At 41.8% G+C, this 12,975-nt stretch overlaps 1 protein-coding gene across 3 annotated transcripts in view; it reads right to left on the bottom strand.

The window, feature by feature from the left end:
* The window catches only part of LOC105832073 (ankyrin repeat domain-containing protein SOWAHC), a 145,558-nt gene extending 134,753 nt beyond the window's left edge, over positions 1-10,805 (bottom strand). For 2 of the 3 annotated variants that reach the window (XR_004962142.1, XM_036282681.1), the window contains exons 1-4: positions 10,648-10,774; positions 10,429-10,490; positions 9,105-9,488; positions 8,432-8,590 (exon numbers count right to left, since the gene is read on the bottom strand). Coding sequence is in view for 2 of the 3 variants with exons in the window: in XM_036282681.1 (XP_036138574.1) it covers positions 8,432-8,590; positions 9,105-9,488; positions 10,429-10,490; positions 10,648-10,774 (732 nt within the window). In the remaining variant the exon portion in view is untranslated. Of the gene's footprint in view, positions 1-8,431; positions 8,591-9,104; positions 9,489-10,428; positions 10,491-10,647 lie in introns of all 3 variants that reach the window. The other variant, XM_036282680.1, reaches the window with a different exon arrangement.
* Between the last annotated feature and the right edge of the window lie 2,170 nt (positions 10,806-12,975).

The following is a 12,975-nucleotide window of genomic DNA, read 5'->3' as shown; positions in this document are numbered from 1 at the left end:
ATCAAGTCCGACCGTATACTTAAAAAATAGATGAGATAATACAATTTCGAACCTCTTAACATATACCTTTATTTTCTAAACACAAGAGACAATCAAACATTTACATTCTAGTGCAATTAAATTTGCAATCTGAAGTTAACATATAAATGTAAAAAAGAATTCATTATCGATACAATTAAATGATTTATATTATTCTAGAAAAATGTTCGAAAATGTTACTGCAATCAATATAATTCTGAACAGATACGGTATAATTTGTATTTCATTACAAATAAATCGTCTTTTAAGCGTCAACATTTTGTCATGTTAGAAGAAAAATGGATGAAAAAAGGAATAATACTTGTGTTCAGGTTTGTATCTAAACATTTGAAAATCTGCATTTTTGTAATTGTACTTTGAACAAAAGGAAGAATTTCCCACACAATTATTATACAGTGAGACCAACAAACAAATAATTGTTAACATCTCAAACTTAAACTTTGAAAATTACATTCTTATATTACTTAGAATCCACTTATATTATTTAAAATTGTACTTTTTTCGAAATTGTATCGTTTAGGTGATTTAAGAAAAATAAATCTCGCATTTAGTATCTAATACAAGTTATTAATAATTTTACGAGAAAAGCGTAGACTTGTAATAAAGTATAATATCATGAACAAGTTAGAGTTCGTTGATAAATGAAAATCGTTAGGTCGATAGTGCTGACGTCAAATACGTTAGGAAGCTGTCGGACGGAAGAAATCTTAATAGCCGATGCGTCGGCGCGATAGAGTCGTTGTGAAATTAACTTCTCGAAAAGAGTACCGTTTCACGAAATGACTGGGCGTGACGAACGCGTGTTAATCTACACCGGAGTTGTGCAATAGTGCCGAGCGCGATTATATCGCAGCCCAATATTCGATATTGTGTGACCAATAAGAAAATTAAAACATGTATATTTCGATCGGAGTACGTTATTGTTCACAAGGACGTTACGACGTTAGAAATGTTCTGATTTTTTTTTTTTTACAAACATCGTAGACAACGACTTCAGGATTATAGAACGTTAACCGAAATAAAAATATGTAAAGGGATACCTGTCCTGGACTATGCTTATTCATCGGGAACCGAAACTTTGCGACATTCGATTCGGTGAAGCGAGGAAGAAGCGGTTGGCGCAGTCTCTTGTATAGCCCATGATGTACTGCGATGAAGGTCGAGCTTAGCCGCCCGCGCGGTTTCGTCTCCTAACGAGTTTATCGCATCCTCTTTAACGTTATTAACACGGGCTAACGAACTGGAAGTGCCGAGTCACCCATGTCCTATACCGAACCACATTGGAGCCACGATGGTTCCGCCAGGTATACACACCTGTACACGCGTGTCTGATCTCTACGCGCGGGGATGTGTGCGCGTGCACGTGTGTACATGGGCTGTAAGTACAGAGCGAGAAGCGGGCGTTCGACGGTGTGAGTTACGTGTATAAGGTAGGATAAAGGTACGTATAGATACACAGCCTGGCCTGTCTGTGCGGCCCTGATACCCGGGTCTCTGGGCTAATTCCGAGGTGTAATCTACGGGTACCATCTCAATGGATTAGCATATAGATAGCGAGGTAGACTGACCGCATATATGCGCACCTAGACCATGCTACGGGAGGGAGGACGCGGGCATGTCCGTTTTGGTCCCGTGTCCTACGTACGTAAGGGGGTCAAATGATGTTGCAGCGACATTCTCGCGCGATTGCTAGAAATAAACTCTGGACACCCGTGTCTGGATTAATGAAGCCAATTAAGACCTGCACAATCAATGGATAACAGACGAGATTTCTCGTAGCCGAGAGAGTCTTCTCTTCTATTTTAAAAGTCACCGATAAGAGTAAACTGAAGAAAGTAATAACATATATTTCTAGATTATGTGAGCTGCTATTTATATTTTAATTTTCAAAATGTTTATCGAGTTCGTCGGGTTATCTTCAAGATTCTTATTCGCGCAATTCGACCAATCCAATCTCATCTGACACATCGACACGGGGTTACAGAAAGACATGCCATCTTTCTCCGCGAGGACTTCCGTCCCGGAGATCATTGGCGGATAAGAAGCGTCATCGACGCTGATGGCAACAGACGCTGGGTTATACGAGAGGGGGCGGACGGGCCGCGGACTTGGGCATTTTGCCAGAGGTGATTCGGTCGCGAGGTAATTTGTGCTCACAGCGGGGCTGAGCAAACACGCGCGGCGGGGGTGCCTCGAAAAATTAAATAACTCGATGACTGGTCACATTCTCGAACGCGCACGGCACATATAGCTCTCGGGATCGAATGAACGTGCATACATACATATGTACGTCGACGGTCCCGAGATGTCCGCGAAGAAGGGCGCCTCTCAGCTGAATGACGTGGCCCTCTATTGTCCCTCTTACCTTTCTCTCTCTCCCTCTCTTTCTCTATCTTCCTCTCTACTTTCCTGCACCGCGAACGATCGACCGTCCCGGAGGAACACCGTGGGCCTTGTGCAGCCCAGGACGATCCCAGGACTGTGCCCAGGGAGCGAGCGCCGGCCTCCCGCAGACTTATGAATACAAATAGCCGCTCACTGCGGACTCAGATCCCTGATAAGGTACGGTCCTGGCTTACCGTACCGTCGCATAAAGTACAGACTTAGGGCCTCGTAGGACCCATCTGATGTAAGACCGTCTAATGGCAAATTATTTTCACGAAAGATTCGGATCAGCCGGAAAGATTTCGAAATAACGCGAGTTGCGCGCGGATAAACTGAAAAACAAACCGATTTGCAGAATTTAATTTAAATACAGCGTATGGAAAAACGATTATAAAAAGTGCAATCGATCCTCCATAGCGCAATATAACGCAACAAAATGCGAGTCGATCTTTCGAAGAAAACCAAACGAAAAAATTGACGGGCTACTCGTTACACATTTTATCGTAATCTGTCCAAATTATTCGTTTTTGCGACACCGTGACGAAAGATCATTATAGGGAAAAACTACTAGACGACAACACAAAAATTCTGATCCCACGACTGGGACCACCAAGAAGGGCCTTACGATCCGGAAGGGCGGCGCCTCATCTGCCGCTGTCATGACAGTCACAATCAGTCAGTTTTCAGTATAGTCTCCGGACTGTCACTACGGGAGACGAGACTCCCGTGGATGAATACCGGAGTCTGCCATTCACCACGGGAACGCCAGGTAACGGGGAAAGCAATCAACGAGACTGATTTAATACACACACACGCGCACGTTTCAAGAGGGAAAAAGAAACCTTGTTATCCGCCTCGTGATCTTTTTTTCAAGAGGAGATGCGGCGGTTGATAGATTAGTGTAAGACCAGAAGCCTAAGTTGGTATGGAAACGTGATAGACGATAGGAATTATGAAAAGACAACAAGCAGCCCATTGTAAAGCGGCTTGCCCCGTTGCTTTCCCCGCGTGCGCGCCCTTTGTGTAGGTATCTGCCCTACCTACCACGTATATATTACCACATAAAGGCCCAAAGAATTCTCGCGGAAGTGAGGCGAGGCGAGGCAAAGCGAGGCGTCGTCGTCGTCGTCGTCGTCGTCGTCGTAGTTGAGCAAACAAATTTAATGCGCGCGCATAACGACACCAATTTAAATGATAATGGGCGGTGTGTGTGCCTTCAAGATTAACTCGTAATAGGCCGGAATAAATGTCGGCGAACCTGTTAGAGGTGTATCTAGTCGCCCGTTACACGGAAACAGTGGGTGCTAACTACTCCTGTAGACAAGCTTGTTTATATTGGTGCGCGCGTTGCGCGGCACCACGAAAACTATGCGTAAATCGCGCTCTCTACCCATCTGGCGGTGGTGCCAAGAAAATCGAGTCGCCACGAATCACGTCTACTAGATCTCTCAACGAGCCGGAGTTATTAACGAGACCGGCGCGCGGCGAGCTATCATCGGGCGTAGCGTATCGCCCTAGCATCCGCAACCGGCAATTATCCGACCGGCTATTAAATTTAACCGGCGATATTTAATTATTCCCCGCGCGCGACGAGGTGTTTAAGCGCTGCCGCCAATTTACTCGATTACGTATCGAACGGTCCCGATAGCCGATAATCACGTTCGGCGCTACAAGAGATATCGGCGCTACGCGAACGCATCTCCTCGCGGCACGACCACCGGCACTTACGCGATTTTCCCGTGTTATACGCGCCGACGCGATAGCGTGATGATGGAGAGGAAAGAAAAAAAAGGGGGAGGGGGGAATTTACGCGCGGGGGAGAGACGTTAAGATATCTCGAGCGTTCGCATCGGCTATATCGATAAATCCCGACGGTAATGAGTGGGGCTTATCTCAAAGACACTTATCAACTGGCACTCCTGCCCGAGTGAATTTGCCTAATTAAAGGAACAAGATGTAAACGATTTTATTTCCATCACTGCTCGTGCTATCTGCGTATCTGCCGACCACTTAAAATGAATAAATGGTTTCCTCGGTATCTATCATTCTTCCTCTTTCTTTCTCTTTGCACAGAAACCGAGCAACGCACTTAAACCACCACGGCCAGGTGCACCTGTCAAGTGCTCTATGCCGTTAGTTTGATTAATGACAGAAATATTTCTTGAATAAACAACAGGGCGCGCTTATGCTCGCTGAACAGATTGACATTTAGATATACTTAGAAGTAGCAACAATTTAGATTTAAACGATAACCAGCCCGCGAATGCACGATAAAGAAATGGTTTCGAGTTAACCTTCGTTGATCTTACGTTAACATTTCGAATCTAAATTATCGTTGCGAGGAAAAAAATCTTCGCGAACGTGTTCGCTAATGAACACATGGAAGTGATCTTTTTCCCAAGTTTTTCCAAACAGTCGTATCAACGTTAATGTTTGAATTGTCATCGGACCTTATTTAATTTGTTTTCAAATAATTTACTTGAAAAACAAGAATTAGAAACATTGCATAGAGGCTAATTAGATGGAATAATCAACCTAGATCGGGAGTCTTCGATGAGGCTTCGGAAGTAAGCTGCACAAAGTAAGTTTGCCTGCGGAGGTGTCTTGTCGAGATTGTCGCGGATAGAATCATGTGCAAGCTGTGCCCTCGCTTCCTCATCTCGCCTCGCCTCGCCGCGTCGTTGAACCTCTTTGCATATACATTCTGTAAGATTACTTTGTGCGGTTTACACCCAACTTCCCCCCTCCCCTCCCCTTTACCCCCCCTTGGTCGTCCCTCAGTAGCACGCTGCGCTTCACTTCAGCCCTCGCTTGCTTTCGTTGCCGAGAGGCAAACTACCCTCCAAGTTTCAACCAAGGTCCCTAATGTATGCGGAACTATACGGCAGAAATTCCAAGTTCGGCATGGCCGTGTTAGGCGCCTTTACGATGAGTTTCCACCCTCTCGTGCTCTCTTTGCCGCGCTCGCGAGGAAAGGGACGGGGCTCGCTCGACAAGACTCGCCCTCCGCATAAGAGGCGAACACGCGTGATCCTAATTAGAACGCGTCCTCGAGGTGCCGAAGTAAAAGCGAGCTTCTTGTTAGGCGTCCCGGCGAAGGCGTCGTTGGCACTCGCGCGCGCATATACGGGAGCGTACAAGCGAGGTGCACTCTCTATAAGTAAAGGGATTCTCTCTCCTTCTGCTTCGAACATTTCCAAGTGAACATTGTCAAACTTTTTATTTCCGCAGCAATTAATAATAATTCAACAGATTGTTCAATGTTATGAAACAAACGATCGTCAAAGACGCTAGCAAGCTCGTTATTATTTTCGTAAGGAAACGTTTTACATAAAGTAAAAAACTGAATCAACAGCGGAGAATTCTCACAGGAGAGTATGAGGTAAGGCATTTCGCCATCTGCTCTCGTATTTACATAAGAAACTTTACTTGAAAAAGCATAATGCTTACAAACGACTGCATTAGTCGTGTATTACATTGATGTTAATACATTATGTTTCAATGATTGAACGTTCAGATACTTTTTATCTAAAGATTAAACGTATATACGTAAATATATATTTATACAAAATATATTTGATTAAATAAAATAAATACAAGTAAAAGAAAAAAAATGCCATTTTCGGTCTCACTAAAAGTGTCGGTGTTGAATAATACTTTTGTATTAATTTCTTAATACATTTTTCGGTTTTATAAGTTGCGCGCCGATACGAAGTGGGATTGAATTGCAAAACGCGGTTAGAAATTGGTACCATAAATTAAATTGATCGTCAATTGATGGTCAATTTTGATTAAAGGCCAATATTTTCACAATAAATTTTTACAATGTTTTATTTTAAGATGGTCGTAGCACTATTATTAACTGGCAATAAATTTAATTTATATTATTTATTATTTACAAGAAAAAATAAAAAATGCATTTAAAAAAAATATAAATATTATTCAGCATCAAGATTCGCTGATCGAAAACAACATATACATATTTCTTTTACTTATGCCATTCATTGATCTAAATCTTACTTAATATTATTATAAAATAAATACACAAATAATAGATTTGTAAAAATTTCCAATTTGAAAACATATTGTTATTATCAACAGATATTGTTATTCCGAATTATACGTTCGAATCTTTTCGCATCCCTTTATTTTCCCTGCTGTCATCAGCTTTCACAAGCCTGTCACGCGTTCAATGACTCGTGATCAGCCGTTCGCAGAAAATATGATGAACAACCACGCACAATGTGTTGACGCGGCAATTGACCGGCGGACCGGCGCGGCACGCGACACCGCGCTAGACGAAACGGTCATTAGGGATGCAAAGGGCGGAATCGCGCGGCTACGTTGCATGATAATTACTGTAAAGAAAGGCCGACGAGCTCTACCCACGGGCTTCCCAGGAGATTACAGGATGTCCGGAGGCGAGAGGATTCTCCCCGCATGACCCGAAAACCCTTTCCGCGCTACAAGCAATAAAAATTAACGGCCGGCCCGGTCAAATCGTATATGAAAGGCGGCTCGCCAGGACTGGGCTGTGGCGCCTGAGTAATACATAATTATCACGGGCCATTCAATGTATACACGCGGCAATAAACAGTTTCCTTTTGTAACGAAACTGTCGTATACAGAGGATGTGTCAAAATCCTTTGGCGGCCGTTAACATTTTATCCAAATTTTTATCCGCGGAAGGAACATAGATGCTGTAAAGTTCGGAATATCATAAGTACGAGACAATAATAATTAATTTCTTATTTTCTTCGATATTCTAATTAATTTTCTTGTTAAATTTTTGTAAATTTCTTAAGTAATTTCTCAATTTCTATTTGTAATGGTAAAAGATTTTAATGTCTCACCATATCTAAATACAAATGATAGAATTACACTAGATATTTTGGATGTATTTTTTTTTATCAACGATGAGATTTTCAATTCTTCCCTGAAAGAGCCAAACAAATTATGCCGCAGCCACGCGCGAGGCGAGCCGAGAGATCACGGTCCGGTCATAATCGGTCGAAGGAAGCGTGAAACGGCCGCTTCTTTCCTCCTTTGTGGCGCGTCCTAACCGGTCGGCGCCTTTAATCGTGAGGTCCGATAAATATATCGAAATTATGATGGAGGATCGGGGCCGCGCGCAGGACGGCCGGCAACATCCTGCCTGGTGCACCATCCAACTTTGTTGATTGCGGCGGAAAGGAGCCTGTTTCCCGAGCTCTCCTCCCGAGATCTCGGGATCTCACCCCCACCTTCTCTACTTTTAATTTTCAGGCGCGGCTAATTATGATTTACGGCAACATCGGCGCAACATCCCGATCGCTACGCCAGATATCGCGCTCGCAGGATATTCAAATGCGATGAATATTGCTCCGCCGCGGTAAAACGGCACTCGAACGGACAGGATGGAAAGAAAAAGGGAGACAGAAGAGATCGCGAGAGAGGGAGAACCGTCGCGAGAGCGCGTGCAAAGGATATGGAGAAAGGATTCCTAGTAGCCTACTCGGTATGCAAGATGGGCAGTCAGCCTCGTACACACCGCATCCTTCCTCCCGCCCTTCGGAAGGATGTATAAGCCGGCCGCGCGTGTGGATCGCTCCGTGCCGAATCGCTCGCCCGTAGTATTTAAAGCCCCGGCGGCGGGATAATTCAATACGGAGCCCTGGACCCTTTGCCCTGGACCCCCTTCCACCCCCTGTCTCCCGCGTGTGTTTAGAAAACGTAAGCTGCCTGGCGATGTCACAACACAACGGGCGTCATGATTTAACTCTCGCCAAGAAACTGACTGAGGTGTTTTCCTCCGAGAAACGACGTACGATAAATGCACAATGTGATCTTCGATATCTTTTCCACGTAAGAGCTTCTCGCGCTCTTCTATAATTCTACATTATTATTAATTGTTTAAAAAAAAATTATTTAAGTTATTTATCTAAAGTATAGATTCCCCCCTCCCCCCTAAAAAACGTTCTCTCGCTCTCCATGCATGCAATAGTAAAATAGAAAAAGATGCACTTACCTTATCCGCTCGTTTTCTAAGAGGAACAGTCGTGGTGTCGTTAGGCCGCGCATGAAGATCGGTCTCGCTGGCCATTCGATTGAAGCGTTGCATCCGTTCACGAACGCTGAGTTGCTCAGCCGAGGAGGGAGCATTTGTCGTCGTTACCGCTTCGTCTTCCTGCAATTTATCGGATTTCTCAGTTTTAACGTATCTAAACGCGATCAATAAGAGACGACTTCATCCGAACGGACAGTTGAAATATAAGTCTTCAAGAGATGTAAACAAACAACAACTGATAAACAGACAATCTCAATGATAGGGAAAAAATACTAAAAATTATCTATATAATCTTGAAAAACATACGTAATGTAATAAGCCTGTACAACCATATATTATACAAAATATCTTATTTAAAGTATTTTAATATTATGAAAACTTATTTAATGATATAAAAAACGTGATTATATAGTATAATAAGAAATTTCATTGCCCTAATTGCGTGTCAAATGTTGTGACATCGTACACGACTACAAATTTCACAGAGGAAAAAAAATTATTATTTATCATCGGCGTGACACATCGCTTCCGCGATAAATCGCGTCAAGTGTGACGACCGTCGATAACGGCCGTGAGTTTCAAGGAAATACAAGATGCGGATATTTTATAAGATAAGTCAACAAAGGGCTTGTACCTTTATGACAGCTTCCGGGATGCCGTTCCTGTTTCTGTCGACGTTCTCCTTGTTCTCCACCTTGAGTTTGTCCTGACTCTTGCGACGCGGCGGAACAGGCGGCGACGACACCGCCGACGCGCTGGACTCCAAATCGTCATTTTTCACGCGTATAGAAATCGACGACGCGCTCTCTTCGAGGTTCACGTGAGAATTACCCGAAGAAATACTCGAGGACGGGCTGAGGGGCGCGGGGGGTGGCGGCCGGTAAGGTGGTGGCTCGCGTAAAGGAGAAACTGGAGTGGCTAAATCGGAGGTGGCGAGGGGGGATCCCACTTGCTTCGGGGGCGAAAGGTCTAAGAAGGGCTGCCGGTATTTCTTCTTGAGGACCAAGTACTTTTCACCCTGTTGAGGAACGTTCACCTTGAAAGCACTCCACGTGGATCAATCGACAGGAGCGACATGCGTTTTCTTTTTACGCGCGTTTCGTTAACTTTATTTTCTGCAATTACTAATTGCAGAAAAAAGCGACAAATTTTAAAATCCCGGCAACTGATTAAAGATTATGTGATTTTTCACAAATTTTTTTTTCAAGAATTTTCTCGCAAGAAAGGAATAGGTAAATAAGATTTAACGAGGTATTTTGTATTCGTAACTGAAAAATAATGTGTCGTTTTCATCAAACTTTCTACATTTTTCTAAAATTGTCAAAATCGTGTTCTCTTCAAAATCTAAATTAATGGATCTAAATCATTTTAAACTGGAGATTGCAAATTGAAGATTATACGTATATACAAAGAAAAATATCAATTGCACTGTCGAGAAAAGCGATTACTCAGTGTACTTTTTGCTTCTGTATTAAGCGAGAATATTTTCTTGTCTCAAAATATACTCGTTAAAAATTAAAAAAATGTATTATTATATACTAAAAAAATTACTTCAAAAAAAAAATTAAAAACTGAATAATCGCTTTTCTGAGAACATTTTTCTTCGTGTAGAATTTTACCAATCAAAGCAAAACGGTATAAAATTATAATTATTTGACGAATTCTAATCTTCAATCCTCACTTCCAACGCATAGTTTAATATAAGCATATGATAACAGATTTATCTCCTCGAATATTTACTACTATCAAAGTGCACGTGACACTTATAGCGCTCAACTCCAAAACATAGCCGAAAGAGGGAAGAATTTTTCAGCTGATCGCGCGCCTTCAGCTGATCGAGGCGAGCCGAGCGGAGCCGGCAACGTCGCGTCGGGCGCGCAACAAGTCGCTCCTGTCAGGACGGAAGGGGAGGGAAGGCAAGAGAGAAAAGAGAGAGAGGACCGTCGTCGTCAACCTACCTCCTCGTTCTTTATGGTAGCCAGGGTGTTGACGTACTCCTTGAAACGATTCCTTGCCTCGACTGTAACGCAAAAATCGCACGTTGCACACCAGCACGGTGAAAAAACGACCGCGGCGCGCGGTCCGCCGTCGTCGCTGTACGTGTTTACGTCGCGTATGCGGATGTTGCGGGGCCACACCCCGCGAGCGGGGACGCGGCGACGCGGATGTCAACCCACCTCGCGTTTCCGGGTCCGTGAGAAACCGCTTGAAATGCTTCACCAGGTCGTGATTGCGCGCCGTGCCCCCGTTTTCCAGCAGGTAGTTGCGAATCTCCTCGAGAGACAGCTCACTGGGCGTCGCCATCTTGGACGAACTGAACCGCACGGCGGCGGGCGGCCGTGCGTGACGCGAAACCGTTCCGCTGGTAACAGCGGTCGCTGTAGTTATCGCCGGGGGAACGCGTGCACGTCGACTGGACTGAATTTTTTTTTTTTTACGATCGCCACATTCGCTCTTTTTATGTGCAACATATAAAAGCGTACGCGTAAATGTTAAATGAGATGCAGAGTAATCACGAAACAGTTACATGATAATTACGCTTAAGTAGGAAACGTTTTGTATTTTTGTTTAGATCGATCCTCGTTAAAATTGTTGCGTTGCAAATATGTATTCTAGATGAGGGAGATGTAATAAGTTTCTTTTTTCAATGGGATATTTTATTTTTAAAGTATAATTTAAAAAATAATATATTTTAAATGTTTTTTTTTTGCTTTAAAATAATGGAATTTGATGAAAATAAAATTAATGAATGGCATAAATTAATGAACAAGTACTTTGAAGTAGGCTTTCCAAGTCTCTTTAACAATGGTTTTCTACAGCAATTAGTAATTTTTAGTAATAACAACAAATTTCTTATATAAAAACTTATTTTACAAACTGTTTTTCTAATTTAAATAGTTAAAAGTAAAAAAAAAGACTTTTATTATATATATAATATTCTTAAGGGCCGGTTGTTCCAACTTCTTGGTAAATTTACCTATCAGGTAAGCATGTGTCTATCTTCATTTCTTTTCTTAAATAAATAAAGACAAACATATATTTATCTGATATGTAAGTTCACGAAGAAGTTGGAACAACCGACCCTAAATTGTAAAACTTTTTCAACATTTTTTAAAAGCTTTTTTCGACTTTTTGTAACAAAAATATATAAATACAAGAAGCTATAAGTCTTCCCAAACTAATAAACAATAATATATGTTCAGTTACAAAATGTTTCATAACAAATATAATTTTTAAAATTAATTTTTATTAGTAATATTCTAATACAAGTAAAGAACATTAAACATTTATAACTTTTGTTAGTAAATTTTGTAATTTTAAAATTTTATTGTTAAGTGAATATATTATATGAATTGCTAATTCAAATTTTACCAAAATAGGCCATTTAGGCAAAACAATAAATGGGATACAAAGAGTAATAGCGTGTTTACAAGCAGAAAATGGATATTCTGAACGAATACTATAATTAGGAGAATAGTATTTACCTATAATTATAAAATAATAAATGTCTGATATTTTTCACCTGTTACAGTTAATAAATCTGTATCTCGATAACTTAAAAACTGTCTAATAATGTATATAAAGTTTTTGTGTTATTATTATATTTTAAAATTATTTTTGAAATTATGCTCACGTGTTATGAAACACTCTGTATAGAACATATATCAAAGTATACATTACTATTTCAGTTTTAAATTGATGTGAACATACTTGGTTAATTGCGTTTAATAAACGGCTCAGATATTCGCGAAAATCGTCGATAAATATACAGAACGTTATATATATTTAATAGCCACGAAAGTATCTATCCGTGTTAATGCATTCGTCCGCGATATATTATTCACCTGCGCGCCGAATAGACGATTCTCAAAAGCCTTTTAGCGGCACGTTATTCCGCGGATTTCCAACGTTCGCGCGGCGCGGTCCCCGTTCTCGTCGACCCGGATTAAATACCGTATTTTAAACGCGCCGGCACATATTAATGGAGGCGTCGCAACGTCGGAGTGCATTTAACGCTTTCCCGCTGTAAGCTCTTTACGATCGGATAGGATCAAAACGCACGACACGCGCGCTTCATGCGAAACCTTTTTAACAGACGTTCAGGCGAAATCGTAATCTGTCCCTGCCAACGTTGGCGCGGGGCACCGTCCGGAACACGTGCCTCTATATTTATTCAACGACCAATTAGTAACCGACGCGATAAATTCTGCCTTAATTTATGATCGACCGTAATTTCCCGTGTACTTTCAAAGCTACCCCATGGGAGAGAGAGAGAGAGGCTATGAAACACGTACGTATCTCGTGACAGAGAGACGTTCGCGTCTCTCGCCTATTCATTTAGACGCATATGATCGTAGTTACTGATAAAAGGAAAAAATAAAAAAGTTAAGAAAGAATTGTCAAAATATTTAATCTTAATTTGTATATCGCAACCTTGTGAATTCTAATGTGTTATTACATTACACGAACATAATAATGTCTACAATGTCCCGTTATGTATTATG

The sequence above is a fragment of the Monomorium pharaonis genome, chromosome 2 (genome assembly GCF_013373865.1).
Source record: "Monomorium pharaonis isolate MP-MQ-018 chromosome 2, ASM1337386v2, whole genome shotgun sequence".
NCBI lineage: Eukaryota > Metazoa > Arthropoda > Insecta > Hymenoptera > Formicidae > Monomorium > Monomorium pharaonis.
Note: the sequence above shows the minus strand (reverse complement) of the source record. Positions and strands in the feature narration are given on the sequence as shown.